At 34.3% G+C, this 17,563-nt stretch overlaps 1 protein-coding gene across 1 annotated transcript; it reads right to left on the bottom strand.

The window, feature by feature from the left end:
• Positions 1-13,111: 13,111 nt before the first annotated feature.
• On the bottom strand, positions 13,112-14,287 carry LOC309825235 (protein archease-like; the record flags this gene model as incomplete). The annotated part of the gene is given in 2 exon segments (XM_082658743.1): positions 13,112-14,191; positions 14,194-14,287. Coding segments are annotated over 2 exon segments (477 nt in total). The 3' UTR covers positions 13,112-13,808.
• Positions 14,288-17,563: the final 3,276 nt, after the last annotated feature.

Raw genomic sequence — 17,563 nt, 5'->3', positions numbered from 1 at the left:
ATATTTATATAGTTTATTTTCTTGTATATTCTGTTATTTATCATTTTATAAAGGTTATATTGTTAAGTACATATGTGCTACTTTAATAGTATGTATTTGTCAATCCCCCTTCTATAATGCTTGTTTTCATTCTATTTTATAAGATATTAAAATTGTTTCATATTTACTGAGTTCTTTTCCAATTTTTTGTATTCCTTTTTAAATTTTTTTTTTTGTAGATAACATATTGTGTTATCTACAAAATAGTACCGAGAGAGTATTATAGTACTGAGAGTATTGTAGTACTCTCAGTACTACAATATAGTACTGAGAGTTTTTTGAGTGGTAAGTTAAATGCACTTATGCACTTGCTGTAATTTCTCTTACTATCAGAACTCATTTCTGCCTTTTTGTTTCATATATTTTTGAATTGCCATGCTTTTCCCTTTTCCTTCCTGACTTTCGTTGGAGAGAAACATTTTACTTGGATTATTTGAAAGCTATATATTTTATTTTTTCCTTTAATGATTTGCTATATTTATCCTTTTCCCACTGAAATGTTATATTTAATAAAGTTTGTATTTCCCTCCAAACATACTAAGCAGTTTAGAATTCTCTCCTACTCAGTCTGCACTGACTTCTACTGCACTGTGCCTCCCCCATGACACTGGTATTATCTACTGGACTTTTAGTGTTTTGTTATACTTTACACGATATTGGCTTTAAAATTCTTTCTCCTTTAAACAACAACACATTTTACAAATTTATTATTTATTCTTACTTTTTCACAGCATTCTTCTGGTTTTATTTTATTTTGCTAAAAAAGTTTCACTGAAGTATTTTCAAAGTGAGGTTTTGTATAATGAACAATCTACAGTCCTGAATTCCTGAAAATACCTTTCTTTCTTTCCCTCATTTAAAAGAATATGCAATTCCAGGATCAAATTTATTGTAATTTTGAAGAGAGTACTACATTTTCTTCCCCTCTATGTCCCATGTTGCTGATGAGATGTCTGACAAAATCTGGTTAGTGAACCTTTAGGAAGATCTGTTTTTTAATGCCAGGAGGATTTCAGCATTTTACTTTTGTTTTTAATCTTAAATTTCACTGGATATAGCTAAAAAAATATTCTTATCATTGTATTTGTATCTACAATTCCTTTCAAACTGAGTTATTTCAACTTTTTTAATTAAAAAATCTTATTGTTACTTTAAATGTCTTTCCCTCTTTTATTTCCATATATGTGTTTTTCCATATGTATGTGTATTTCTCTCTCTATATATTTACATAGACATATTTATTTTCATGTATATGTAATTCCATTTCTGCTTTATAAGTGTTTCCATGTCTTCTTGTATCTTATCTCTAGCTTGAAAAAATGTCTATATATCCTTCCATGATTTATTTTGAATAAGTCTCTGATCTGATCTTTATGTTCAATAGTTTATTCTCTAGTTCTACCTGTTCTGCTATTTAATTACACCTAGTGGACTCTCTCTCTCTCTCTCTCTCTCTATATATATATATACACACACACACACACATATATATATACACATATATATATACGTATATATGTATATATATATATGTATAAATCAGGTTTTTTGCTTGGTTCTGCTGTATATCTGCATGGTTCTGCTTCATATTATCAATATTCTTATATGCTTATTTTAGTGCATGTATTATGTTTGACTAGCTAAATTGTAAATCAGTGACATTAAGTCCATTGGGTTTTATTAAAGTTGTTTAGTTTCTTCTCTTTATTTATCAATGAGTAGATGACTTTGCATGCAAATTCATACTCACCCACAATATCAGTTTTATTGCTTGGCAATTTTCACCAAGAAACCTAAGCAAGGAGCATATATAGGTTCTGAGAGCCCTCGCTAAGACAGACTGGACAGATGGAATTTGCTCTTCCCTCAATACGGTGACTGGCTTTCTATTTAATGCCTCACTAATACTAGCCTTTGTCAAGGGGAAATCCCCTGACTTCATGTGAGCAGGGACCATGTGGACAGGGGAAAAAGAAGGAGGACATAGTCAATGGTCCTCATTGCAGCAGGTGAGCTTCCTTTGTCAAGGTGAACAGGTGCTGTTGTTGCTCTATCTCTTAGCAGTACCTGGACAGGTGATGTTTCCCTTGGTGCAAAGAACAAAGGAAAGGTGAAAAATGAGGACTTCCCTCCAATCTATCTCACTTATGTTAGGCTGTTTTCTCTTCAGACCACTGGTTTCTCACAGGGTTTATGCTACTCCAGAACTTTATCCTTCTCTTCCTGAACTTAGCTTGGGTTGGGTGGGGGGACCACAGCACTCATAGCTAGAGTTTATTACCCATTTTCCTGGGACTCTGGAGTCTCTTATAATTATCTCTTCCAAGTATATGGTTTAATCTCCTTTCTCATCCTTCCATGGTTTAAGAAGGCTTGCAAGGATTTAATCTATTAATTGGTCATTTCAAAGAAAGAGCTCTTAGTTTATTTAGCCTTAGAAATATTTTTCTCCCAGTGTACTAGCTTTATTTCTCATCTTACCTAAAATCTCTTCCTGATTTGTTTGAATTTATTTGTGTTTTATGTAAATTTGTTATTAGTTTTTTTATATTACTAATAAAAAATATTTATGATGAGGAATTTTCCTCTGAAAAACATTCAGGCTCTGTTCTAAAACATTTTCTGTAAAATGTTCTAATTTTATTACCTTCCAAGTAACATTTGCCCTTGAATTGTTTTAAGGAAAATATTTAATTTCCAAATAGTCACTTTTTGTTTGTTTCTCAGTTTTTTTATTATTTATTTTGTTTTAAATTTTGTTATCATCAAGACTATATCTTACAAACATTCATTTTAATATTTGTTGTGGGCACCTTTGATCTATAAAATTCTAAAAATTTATTTGAAAATTTACTGATGTTACTTTTATTTTATAAATCAAAATCTCCTTTAGTTGATGGTCTCCTGTTATTCAGTGTAATTCAGATTTAGGATTATTATAACTTCTCATGAATTCTATTTTCTATTCTTGTAATATATTACTTTTCCTAACTGAAGATTTTAAGCTATAATTTTTTATTGGGTTATAGTTGTTTTACAATGTTGTGTTAGTTTCTACTGTACAATGAAGTAAATCAGCTATATATATATACATATATCCTCTCCCTCTTGGACTCCCCTCCACCTCCCATCCCACCCATCTAGGTTATCATAGAGCACCAAGCTGAGCTCCCTGTGTTATACAGCAGGTTCCCACTAGCTATCTGCTTTACACATGGCAGTGCACATATGTCAATCCCAATCTCCCAATTAATTTCACCCCCTGCCCTCCCCCATGTACACACATCCTTTATCTACATCTGCATCTCTATTCCTTCCCTGCACATAGGTTCATTTTTACCATTTTTCTAGGTTCCACATATATGCATTAATATATGATATTTGTTTTTCTCTTTCTGACTTACTTCACTGTGTATGACAGACTCTAGGTCTATCCACGTCTCTACAAGTGACCTAGTTTCAGTCCTTTTTATGGCTGAGTAGTATTCCATTGTATATATGTACCACATCTTCTTTATCCATTCATCTGTCAATGGACATTTAGGTTGTTTCCATGTCCTGATTATTGTAAATTGAGCTGCAATGAACACTGGGGTACATGACTCTTTTTGAATTATGGTTTTCTCAGGGTATATGTCACATAGTGGTATTGCTGGGTCATATGGGAGTCCTATTTTTAGTTTTTTAAGGAACCTCCATAGTGTTCTCCATAGTGGTTGTATCAATTTATAATTTTGATTTTAATATTATGTTGTGGCTTTGTTCATCTTTTATTTTTATTCTTCATTTATCATTTTTTATAATTACCTACATTTAAATGATGTTTATCCCAGGGTGCCTATGTTTAATGGAATAATTTAGTCCTTTCATGTTTATTATAATTGAAATATTTTATTGTGTCCTCTCTTGTTTTATAGCAGATATTTACTTTTTTTTTTTTTTTTTTTCTGTGGTATGCAGGCCTCTCACTGTTGTGGCCTCTCCCGTTGCAGAGCACAGGCTCCAGATGCGCAGGCTCAGTGGCCATGGCTCACGGGCCCAGCTGCTCTGAGGCATGTGGGATCTTCCTAGACTGGGGCATGAACCCGTGTCTCCTGCATCGGCAGGTGGACTCTCAACCACTGCACCACCAGGGAAGCCCTACTCTACTTTTTTAATTGTACCTTCTTTTTAAATTTTCTTACTTCACTTTCTGTGATTAATTTCATCTGTTTCTCCAATGCTGCCTCTTCACATACCACCGATTCCCCTAATCTCCTCCACACACAAAGGTACAGACCGTTTCTGCCCCTTAATTTGAAATCTTACAAAGTTTGCAAAGTTTAGTAAATTTTTGGGTCTTGAGATCATAATAATGTAACTGTATGTCTATATTTATACCTTATTTATATACTATGTTTATATTTTGTTTACTTAACTACCAGTCAGTCTAAGATGAAATATCTGTGAAACATTTACTTCCTTGCTAATGTGGCCACCTTCTAACTTAATGTATTTTGCTTGAGTAATTTAAACTATTATATTCAGCTCTTATTAATGTTGTTACAATATGTGTATATGTTCTTTAACTCATACTTAGCATTTATATTACACATTTCTAAAGAAATTTTTATCATCTTTTTAGTCTCAGCATAACTAACTTCCTACAATTCTTATCTTTCTTTTCATCTTCTTTTATTTTGATCTTAAGATAACTTGATCTCGTAAGCCTGTAGACTAAATTGAGGGAGAAAGGCGAGTGTAAATTTTTTTTAGGGTCATTCTTTTGAAGTTGTCAGGTCTAACTGTTTGCCTTAAAGTGTTCATTTATTTATTCATTTAATTATTTTTTTGTTGAGTACTGCTATGTGCAAGACACTGTTTTAGACTTTGAGGAAAAAAAATGGGTGAAATTTCCTGTTTTAGCATTTATATTTTAATTGTCTATGACATAAATGATATAAATTATTAAAGATTTAAGTAGAGCAGATGCCAACAAGAGCAACAAAGAAAAATAAAGCAGCCAAGGGGCTCAGGGAATACTGAAGTGGAGTTATTTTGAACATGGTGGTTGTGGACATTGCTGCTTGAGAAGGTGACCTTTTAGCAAATGTCTGCAGGAGATGAGGGAGAGAGTCACCAATATCAGTTAAGGGAGTGTTCCAGAAGGAGGAGAAGAGAAGTCATGATGTTCTTGCTCCACATGAAGAATGCAGGGTCCTCCAAGTAATACCAAGGAGACCCGTGGGCTGGAGTATTAGGAGCATGGGTGGTGGGGTGGGGGGAGTAACAGGCAACAATGGCAGAGAAGCAGTAGGAACTGGGGTCACATCTTGTAGCATCACATAGGCCCCTATAAGTTCCTTGGTTTCTACTTTGAATGAGAAGTGATTAGCTAGCACTGAGTTGAGTAATGACATGATCTGACCTATTTTATGGGTCTCTCTGGCTACCAAGCAAAGAAGAGAGAAAGGGTATAAAGTAATCAGCAAGAGAACAATTAGGAGGATATTGCAATCATCTGGATGAGAAACATGGTGATATGATCATGATGGGAGTAGTGAAGATGGCGGAAAACATAGGACTCTGAATTCATCCTGAATAGAATAGAATGTTCTGGGTTATCAGATATAAAGTGTGAGAGAAAGAGAGGAGTCAGAAAGAACCCCAAGTTTCTCAACTCTATTTGAAAAATAGAGCTGTTATTACTTGTGGGTGGGGAAGTACAGGAGTAAAGATTATATGTTCAACATTGGCATATTTAGTTTGCAGTGCCTATTGGATAGCCAAGGAGGAAAATTTCAAACACATGGTTAGATGTATGAACTTGGGACTCAGGGTAGAATTTAGACTGGCTGAACCTAGGATTCATGGCTTATAGAATTTTTTTTCCCTAGAAATCTACAGATGTTGACTTTCTGTTCTCAAAAACAGTGCTGCAATCCATATCACATGAATTTTATAATGAAATGAAAAAATGAATGAAAAATGTCCTACTACATTCAATGCAAATGGGGAGAAAAGAGTTACTAAATGATCTTTAATAACAGTCATTTATCTTATGATAATATATCCTTTTAAAAATATTCTTACAGTTATGTATCACTTTCTTAAATTACATTACCATAAGTGCAGTTTCTAAATCTTCAGATTAAGAGTATAAAGTGTCTTCTGAATCACAATAAGATATTGGCAGTTATTCACAAAACAAAGGTAGCAATTTGCCTTTTAAAATATAGGCAAAGGATCTTGATCTCTTTTAAAATATTATCAAGGGTAAGATTATATTAGAGGCATATTGCAGAATTTTTGAATTTGTATTTCTTATTAGATTAAATTCATTGGTTTTCCTTCTCAAGAGAATTGCATATTACAATATATTAACTTATCTTAAAAGTTACCTGAAATATTTTGCCAGATATATATCTGGTCTCCAGCAATAGGTCTTTTTCAGTGTATCAGTCAGTTATAACAACTATTTTTAGATTTACAAAGTCTACACTAGTGCCCTAGATATTCAGCACATGCTCAAGCAATGACATTGTCATCACCTTCTCCATCTATTTGTTTGCACTTTAACATGGGTTTTAGAATCTATCCTCTTTCAAGCCATCCTTCTGCACATCTTTAATTCAATTTTCTGCCATGTCAATCTCACCCTTTACTATTTTTTAGGTAGTTGTAAATTCTTCACTAGAACTATTTTCCCAACTTATTATTTTCTTTTTTTAACTCAGTTGGCTTCAAATTTATCTCAATTTGTTGTCCTGTCTCATTAATCATCAAGGTCACGCTTCTTTGACGTACATATAAAGTAGTTTCTATGTACAATTTTATTCTGATTTATGGAGTTAATCTCCAAGAGTCCTTTTCATCTGCCTCTTACATATATATATATATATATATATATATATATATATATATATTTCTTCTTTTATACTTTAAAATTTCATTATAAGAACTATGCTTTTGTTTTTTTCAAATTTCTATTGCCAACACCTAACACAACCTACTATTTGTCTCAAAATATTGTTCAGTTTCTTCTTGGATGTGCTTTTATATTTTCCTAGACACTGTTAGACTTTAGACTTCTCCATTTTGAGTTTAATGTGAAGACCTGAATGATTTAAATTTATTAAGCAAAAGAAGGATAATGACAGGGGTTCATGAGTTGTTCCACAAGATAACTTTGTTTCTGTGGTTTTCTTTTGTTTGCTGGAAAGCCCATTAACAACCAGTTTTCTGTTGGATGATGATTGAATAATTTCCCTGCACTATCATCAGTTGACTTGGCAGAGGTGAAAATGACTCTACATGCAGAACAATTCTCCCTCACATCCTGATCTTGGTCTTCTAGGTTAGAAAATGTTCCTCATTAGTGTCAGTTATTTTCTCTTGTTTTAAGAATTCTAGTCAGAGAAAAAGAAGCAATATAGGTTAGCAACCATCTTGTTCTGTTTCAAAGGGAATAATCTCCATAGCTCCTAAAATTCTTTGCTCTTTTGCATGTGTCCCTCCAAAATAGAGGTATGGGTGGCATTTTTAATTTTCCACATTTGATTTTTATAATAGTTAATTACCCTTTCAGTAATAATAGTTGTGTCTCAAGATCTCAGGATATATTTTCAATTGAAAAAATTCAATTGAAAATATCTTAAGATCTTTCCATTTGGATCCATCTCTACTACACTTCAAAATTTACACTTGAATTTTGAAGATGTGTGTGTGTGTGTGTTAGAGTATTCATTCAATGTATGCACCATTCTCCCAAAAAACTCCCATATTCTCCAGGGCCATGGCTGTTGGAAAACTTATTTTTTGATCGTTTCTCTTTTGATTTAATCAATAAAATGAAAATAGAAGGAACACTAGCTTAGTAGCTTTCTCAGGACCATTTCTGAGCAGATGTTTCAGGAGCCATAACAAGACTTTTCTCTCACTATAATGTCAGATCTTTTCTTCTGTTATCTCCAAATATGGGTCTGGATTACAGACTAAAAATTATGTGCAATAGAACCACACTAAACTGCAGCCAGTATTTAATGTGAATCAGAACTTAAATATTTGTTGTAAGCCACTGAATTTGGGACCTGTTTGTTACTGCAGACTTATTTGACTGATGCAATGGGGATTTTTATCTACATTTGCTTTATTTTGGTTACATAGTTCATTTTAGGGAGGAGTTTAAGAAGATTTTCCAAGCTACCATTTTTTCCCATGAATAAGTTTAATTTAATTTAATTTAGTAATTGAATTAAATTGAAATATATTACTAAATTTAGAATATGCTTATGTATACATATACTCATAATGTCATAAGATAAATGTATTGAATTAATTGTGATTTCTGTTTTTGTCTAACTTCAATTGGTGTTTTGTCTATCATATTTCTGGGCACTGGGTTAAATTTCTTCTGACTCTAAATTAAATACTTTTCCCCTTCTACAACAATGAGTTTCTTCTATATTCCTGTTTTAGGCATAATTTGAGAACATAGTTAAAGAAAAATGTATAAATAATTTACCCATTGTATAAACTTGCATAATAAAAAATAGATTACAACCATAAGGTATGTATATCACCAAGAAGAAAAGTGATAAATACTGACTCAAATTGTCCATCCAACCTGGAATGAGCTTAGTAGGTCTGAGGATAGGCAATTAGGAAACCAGTCAGGTGGGAGCAGAAAATGTATTAGTCTGTCCTTGGTGATCTAGGACTTTATTCTAACTATAAATAAAGTGCATTAAAAAACAAATTTTGGAAAGTAAGTAGAGGTTGAATTATGCCAGTTTCTTTCAACTGCCACTGAGAAAAATATGTAACTACTCCATAATAGGGAAAATCTTTTGTAATATGAAAAAGGGCATACATACTAGAAGGATATTCTGCAAGGAGAATTTCTGTTTTGAGGAGATGTTCAACTTCTCCCTACTCCTACATTTTCTCTTTTAGATAAAGAGAACCAAGTCACCAATAAGCAATATCTGTAGTACTCAGTTGTTTTTTTTTTAACATCTTTATTAGATTATAACTGCTTTACAATGGTGTGTTAGTTTCTGCTTTATAACAAAGTGAATCAGTTATACATATACATATGTTCCCATATCTCTTCCCTCTTGCATATCCCTCCCTCCCTATCCCATCCCTCTAGGTGGTCACAAAGCACTGAGCTGATCTCCGTGTGCTATGTGGCTGCTTCCCACTAACTATGTATTTTACATTTGGTAATATATATAAGTCCATGCCACTAAGGAGACAAAAGACCTGTATGCAGAAAACTACAAGACACTGATGAAAGAAATTAAAGATGGTACAAACAGATGGAGAGATATACCATGTTCTTGGATTGGAAGAATCAACAATGTGAAAATGACTCTACTACCCAAAGCAATCTACAGATTCAGTGCAATTCCTATCAAACTACCACTGGCATGTTTCACAGAACTAGAACAAAAAATTTCACAATTTGTATGGAAATGCAAAAGACCCCGAATAGCCAAAGCAATCTTGAGAAAGAAAAATGGAGCTGGAGGAATCAGGCTCCCTGACTTCAGACTATACTACAAAGCTACAGTAATCAAGACACTGTAGTACTCAGTTTTGAACCTAATTGTATGTAGCCTAAAAAAATGGCTAATCCCTTTGGGTATTTGTCATCTGTCTGGATTGTCTTCATTTTCCTACATAGGTAAATTCTCTCTTATCTTTTAATATTAGCTTAGTCCAGGTTAGGCAAATCTTTTTTTTTTGTGCAAATGTTGTATTCTCATAAAGCCACTGTCTCTTTCTAGCAGTTGTCACATTCTATTATCATTAGAATATAAACTCCTTAAGGACTCTTAGTAGGTGCTGAGTAAATGTTTACAGAATGAATGGAAGTTAGAATGAAAGAAAAGAAGGATATATTAGATTATTTGACTCAAATAATTAAATTTGGTATGGTCACAAACTGAATTGACCTACATCTTTAAAATATGACACCATTACAAATCAACTGGACTCACCAAATTTTTTTTTAAAATATAGAAATTAAAAGAAAAACAATATCAAGTGCTGGTGATTATGCAGAGCAACTGGAACTCTCATACACTCCTCTTGTGAATGTCAAATGGTACAAAAACCTTGGAAAGAACTTGGACAGTTTCTTATAATGTTAAACATCATCATGAGATTCAGCAATCCCACTTCTAGAAACTTACTGTATAGAAATGAAAACATCTTCACAAAACCTATAAACAGATGTTTATAGCAGCTTTATTCAAAAGACCCAAAAATTGAAAACAAGTGTTTATCAACTGGTGAATGGAATTATGACATATCAATACAATGTAATATTCTCAGCAATAAAAATGAACTATTGATATAAGCAACAGTAGAGATACATTTAAAAAACATTATACCAAGAGAAGGAAGTTAGACATAAAAGACAGTTTATTATAAGATTTTATTTAAACGACATTTTAATAGAAAAGACAAACCAGTAGACACAAAAATCAGATTGTCAGGGACCTCTCCTCTGGTGGAGGAAAGGAATTGATTAAAAAGGGACATGAAATAGTTTCTTTTGTGTGATAGAGCTGTTTTATTTTTTTATTGTGGTAGTGGTTAAAGGACTGTATAAATTTGTTTTGCTCGCCGCTCTAAATGAAATAAAATGTCCTGCAATCATTATTTACATTACATCCCTACAAAGCTAGAATTAGCTAACATAAATTATGAATTATTTAGAAAATTAAACAAAATTCACAAATTGAGTGTCTACTTTGTGCCAGCATCAGGCTATGCTCTTTACAATGTCCTCAATCATTTAAGCAATGCCAAAAATTATCATCATTCCCCTCTACAGATAACATCTGAAAACAAATAATTTAAATATATTGTGTGACAGGTAGGTATTTATAGTGGGGTTTCTAACTAGATTATTCTGACTCTAAGGCACATGGTGATAACTGTTTGACAGGAGAACTGTCATTCTAAGCATTTCTTGTCACATAGAATCATGTTATTTTCCTGTCTACAATGTTTCCATTTGTTTTCTTCACCTATTGAATAATATCCACTTTTCTCATCAGAGCCTCTAAAGTTCCACATATACAGATCTCTGCCAACCCCTCTAATACTTTCCATCCCATTCCCCCTGCGGTCCCCATCTCCATACAGGAAAGGAATTTTACATGTATGCGTCCCTCCTCTTGGAAATGCCTGCATTCTACTCTTCCTATAAAAGATTGCTTTCATTCTTCAGGGCTCAACCTAATGTCATTTCGTAAGAGATATGTTTCCTCACTACTCCACCCTTGCTATTATAGTTTACTATCATTTTTTTCCCAACAAAAAAACCCAGTATACTGCTTAGGACATAATAAGTTCTCAATACATATTTTGAATAAATGAATGAATAAATGAATAAATTCAGTTTAGGCTGCCATAAGTAGGCACAGAGAGAAAACTCATAAGCTGGCTCAAAAGGAAAGACCACCCAAAAGGAGAACTTCTGGCTTTCAAAGCTGAAATTCAAGGTCTGCATATATTAATGAAAATCAATAAATAGTAATAGTCTTGCTAGAAAGACAGAATCTGGGATTAAATCGATTAAGAATGTTGTCTCTATGTAAATTAGAAACATCAACTAAATTAAACTGCTGAACATGGAAGATTAAAAGAATATTAATGAGCTGATGGAATCTTGATAAGATTTCCGATTTTTTTTTTTTTTAATTTTAGTTCACTGAGAACCAAATGTGGGGAAAAGCCATTTTGAGAGTGTTGCATGCTTTCTGAATGCCTCACAACCACGATTTGCTGAAGGGCACTGCCTGAGACCTTCATCCTCTGAACTAAAGTAAGAAAACAGGCTGAGTCCTTTTTTTTTTTTTTTTTTGCAGTACGTGGGGGCCTTTCACTGTTGTGGCCTCTCCCGTTGCGGAGCACAGGCTCTGGACGCGCAGGCTCAGCGGCCATGGCTCACAGGCCCAGAAGCTCCACAGCATGTGGGATCTTCCCGGACCGGGGCACGAACCCGTGTCCTCTGCATTGGCAGGTGGACTCTCAACCACTGCGCCACCAGGGAAGCCCAAGTCCTTTTTTTAATCTTCCATGCACGTCAGAAATTAAGCAGGATTCTTTCAAAGATCAGAACATGCTCCTGTGCAAACTTTTCATCCTGGTATTATTTTTGAGACACTTGTTTTCCTGAGATAGGTATGCTATTTTATTGCCCTGACACCACCACCAGCACGCTTGAAGGGACAGAACTCTCCATCCGTTTGGTGGGCCTCTAGCTCCCCACCTCTCACCTCCAGAAACATAACCTAGTAGGAGTTAAACTTAGAACTGATCTTCCACACACAACTGCTTCCCTACCTCCCAATACATAATCAAGATACTAATCCTCACATATCATTTATTTCCATTATCTCTGACAACACATATCCATGTGTGTTCATCATTGGTACAGAAATGTACGTTTCTAAGTACCAGCCCCCACTCTCTCACTCCCAATTCCTGCAAATTCTTCTCCTGTGTTTCTAGAACTCAGGTCAATGAGCAATTCCCCTTGTTTCTTCAACCTCTTCTCTGAATAATTCCTTCACCTGTTTGCTTGAACGTAAGTCTAACTGACACTGGTAACATAGCTTCCACTTAAAATGGAGAATTTTAATTCAAATTTCTGCTCTAGTTATAAAATAAAGATTTATTTTTTATGATAATAAAGTTGGGCTTCTCCATTTTTACCATGATTCTCCTATGTTTGAAGATTAGACCAAGTATTATTATCATGAATAGATGGATATATGTATGGATGTGTGGAAGAGTATTTTGATGAACAGATAATAACTAAGTAAAAGGAGACACAGTTTTTTATAAGGGTAATTGACATTGAATTGAAGTCTCTAGTTGTCATTTAATTCTGTATTAAAGCTCAAAATGAGAAAAAGATGGTTGAAGAGGCTGCAGGATGTTTTAAGAGTGTTCTATGACTACATGTAAATTCCCATCAGATATTTGACAAGAGTTGAGTCTGGCATTTCTAAGGATCTGCTGTCATGAGGTTTTTTTTTTTTTTTTCCTCTAAATATAATGGCTTTAATATAAAACTATATGTTAGAAAGAAGGGCCCATTTGTACATGCATCAAATTTTTCTTATGGGAAAACAGGAAAGTGTCAATACTTCAGTGCTTAGAAAAAAGTGAGAACAGTAAATCAGGGCTCTTTCTAGAGAAGCCTTCCAATTGTTCAACTATAATTGTTTCATCTGAGAAAACCAACTGGATTACAGGATGGCTCTTTCCCACAGCAATCTAAAACGACCTCTTTTCATGTACGTATAGAAAATATATGTGTTAACCAATTTGGAAGAAAAGCAAAATCCTGGTTGTAGGATTCCTCAAATTTCTTTTTTTTCAAGCTGCATTCAGTAAGAGCATGGGGGCTTCAGAGTCTCTCAGGCTGCTCTTAGATCAATGATCCTTTCTGGGACCAGGCTGGAGGGCTGGCATTCCATGGGAAGGGTGTAAGGCACCTGCTGCTACAGCAGGGAATTAACAAATGAGATACCATACTTGCCACCTAAAGGTTTCTTTAAACTTTGAATATTTGGATAACACAGACCAAGGCTGTACCTAGATTTTCCATTTCTGTAAGTCACATTTTAATTTAAAAATTTCTGTTCTGCAAATCTCCATATATTAAGATACTGCAGAATTTATATCATGGTATCATGGTATCTTCTCAAAAGGAAGAGAAAAAACAGTTCTTCATAGGGAGGTTCTTTTTTGTGTGTGTCTTAAATGTCAATGATCACAAAAACTTCTGGCTTCTCTTCATTATAGACCTGCATTGCTGAATATGTTATTGCCTTGACTTCAGTTCCCTGAGGGTGCTTGGACAATGAGAATTCTTCTCCCCACCCAATTGACCGTAATTTGAAATTTCTTTGATCAATATTAAGTACTTTTACTTCCCGGGCTATGAAGAATTCATCAGCACTGAATTTATAAAGCCATTCATTCAAAAAGTGAAACAGAAGAGATTGTAAGTCATCTCCTTGGGTTTCTACTTCTGTTGCTTGGAGGGGCTCCACTGTCCCAGTATCTGTCATATAACCAAACATGGCCATTGCACATTGCTCAAATGCTTCCTCCAGAGTATCTCCCCATGTGTGTAACACTCGTACTTCCGATTGACTGGAGGATACTTGGCCTTGATCGCCTTCTGCTTCTCAGTCAAATTGTAATCTCTAACATTTTCCCCTTCCAGCGCCATCTGTCATGAGGTTTGTTAATAAAATAATTTCTTTCAGTTGTGACCACAATCAAAAGGGATTTTTATTTTCAAAAGTGGTGAACTGTATAACATCATCAGCACAGCGTACAAAATATTGGTGATCTGTGGGAAAATCCGAAGGATCAGATAAAGGGGGCTCAGAAAAAAAAGGGAATGGAGTCTGTCCCTATGTTAAGAATAAGGCAGACAATTAGTATGGAATGTGCTTTTGAGAGAATAGTGTTTATGGAAATCTCTGGTAAGGACTTTTGAGTAAACTCTTTACATATATAAACAAAAAAATGAAGAGCGTAGCAATATTATTAATCATAAAATCACAAATTAAATACTTATAGGTGGTTATTTCTGCAGTTTAATGAAAAATGTTTATATTCACACTTCCTTTTAATTCTTTAAGTTTAGTATTTCTGAAAAACGTATATCTAAAGAACAAAATTCCATGTAACTTTTTTTTTTGGTAAGAAATCTATATTTGGGGAAATTAATTATGGCACTGAGATCTAAAAATTAAGCCTCTTTCTTCCCATTCTCATGTGACATTTAGTGAGATGAATTTTCTCAACTCTAAAGCTGAGCTGAAATACTCTTTTTAAAAATTAATTAAGAAACCAGTATTTGCAGCATCAGTCTAATAATCAAACCCACAGAGTAACGAATTAATCTTCTCTAAAGAGGAACCAATATCTGGGTTGCCTTCCAAGACCTCATTTTGGACACGTGCAAAAGAGACAGTTGACCAAATGTGCCATTTGTTCTCTCCAGAAAATGATCCGCAGTGAAGTCGGATGATGTTTGCTTACCACTGGGGTTTTAAACTGCATTTTGCTTTAAGGCACATGAAAGGGAGGGTTATTAAACTAACGATCAGGACATAATTTAAACATCTGTTCTTGAGGGTTCAGGGCCTCTTCCCAGGGCCTGTGGCCTGGGCAGAGAGGCAGAGCTTGGCTTCCTACAAGGGGACCCTGTTCCCATCACCATGGCACTAGCTTACTTTTCACGTGTGACTCCCTTCTCCTCTTGGTCTCAGAGGCCAGGATGCTGTTTCTTAATACGCCACAGGATCATCTGTCACCGAGTCTTCCAATCAGCAGACAGTAATTAAGCGACTCTCTTATAAAGAAGGCTTGTTGATGATGATAAAGAAAAATGACAAAATGAGGGAAATAGAAAAAACAGGATGCCTTTTTGTATATTTTGGTGTTCATGTGGTCTTCTTTTACACAGTGATCAGGGGAGATGGTGTCTTGATTGACTGACTGAATTTAGGATCCAGAAGTCCTCCCAGCATTAAGCTATGTATCAAAATACCATGTAGGCTGTGGAAGGTTTAGATTTTCAACTTCTGAGATGAAGTGTTCCTGCTTTAGTGTTGCCAGAAGGCTGCAGTAAAGAGAGACTTCCTTTTGTGTTTGTTACATTTACTCTATAGTACTTTAATTTGGTTAGGGACTCTTGTTTGAAGTGTTTGAATATTCCAACTAGAGGATGGGAGAGATATTTATAAATTGTGTCCTGTTGCTCTTTTTCTTATAAATTTATTTTTAGAGTTTATTTTAAATTCTGTATTTAAATTTGATCAAAAAATTGATAAGGAAGATTTTTCAAGCTTCTATTACATTCGTATTTGTCTTTTAGCCATTTATACTGCAAGAACTGTGCTTTGGGAGGAAAATATGGATTTTAAAATTATTGGCTCTTACACTTCCTTTTGAAGAGACTAGTAGTATTAAAGGACTGTTATTGATACGAACAATATTAAAATTTATTCCCTACTATGTCAGGGGTCTCTTAGCTACTTTTAAGGTATTAACTTTGAATTAATTGGACTAAACAGAATTTAAAAGCTTCATAATTTGAATAGCTATGAATTTGAAGTATGAAGTTTTGTGAAAATATTAATCTCTCTCTTGCTAACCGGATAGGCTGTTGGAAGTGACCTCTAAAATTGACATTTAGCAGTAGACTCACATTAAAATGATATATAATTGACATAATCATTACATTAGTTTCAGGTATACCACGCAGTGCTTTAATGTTTGTATGTATTGTAAAATGATCACCACAATAAATCTAGTTAACATCTCTCACCATAGTCACACATTTTTTTCTGTGATGAGATCTTTTAATATATACACTCTTAGCAACTTACAGCTAGGCATACAGTATTATCAGATGGTATTATTTAAATCTTATTTTATGAACCCTTGAAATCAAAAGTCTGAGAACCACTAATTTAGTAGAAAGAGCACTACTTATGGTGTTAGACTCTGGCCTGAAGTCTGAGATGGCCATCTAATATTTAAGTAACAGATATTTTTACATGATACCCAACTTTCAGGTGGTTTCTATTACATGCAGGAGATGCTTTGAAGCAAAGGAATAAAGGACACAGCCTCCAGAGCCACTTTCTGTGCTGACATCCTGGATCCCCCTCTGCTTAATATTGTGACCTTGAGCTGGTTCTGAATCTCTGTGCATATTGTAAAAAAGGAGGATATTAGTAATATATCATGATTATTGAGACTTAATGAGTTAACAAATGTTCTTAAAAGAGTACTGGTACAGAGTAAGTGTATAAAATGCATAAAAAGTGTTTGCTATGATTATTGTTATTAATTTATTTAAATCAGAAAAAATTAGTGTAAATATCATGGCATTTTGGAATGATGGGCTTTGGAATCAGACACATCTGCATTTGAGTCTATTACTTTCTAAATATACGTATTTTCAAGGCTGTATCTAACTTTTCTATTCCCTGTTTCTTCATGTGTAAGAAAGAGGATAGGAACAAAATTTACTTCAAAAAATTATTACAAGGACTAAATAAGGCATGTAAAAGACATAGCTTTAATAAACACATGATACGTGTATATGTGTGTATGTGTACTTGCATGTAATATGTATGTAATCAAGATGTCAGTGGGGGTCTTCTATCCCCTGAGCTAAAAAGGGGCCTAGAGAGACATTAATTAAATATTCTCTCAGAAGCTCAGGACCTTCCTTACTCGTTAGCAAATCCGGGCATCTTCATTAACTGTCCATGCCAGCTTCAGGCTGCTGTTCAGTATTGGGACCATCTCCACATCTCATGCTGCATTCACCCAAACAGTTCAGTCCCTTCATTAATATCAATTCAAACTTATCACAAGATGGAGCCAGTAACCAGAAAGCAAGACAAGCAGCTTCAAGTGGAGGATTTGCCCACATCCAGCTTAAAAAGCCTCTTCATTCCCACCATGGAATTGTCTGCCT

Source organism: Grampus griseus (assembly GCF_964374135.1).
Source record: "Grampus griseus genome assembly, chromosome: 7".
Classification (NCBI taxonomy): Eukaryota; Metazoa; Chordata; class Mammalia; order Artiodactyla; family Delphinidae; genus Grampus; species Grampus griseus.
This window is presented reverse-complemented; position numbering and strand designations above follow the sequence as displayed.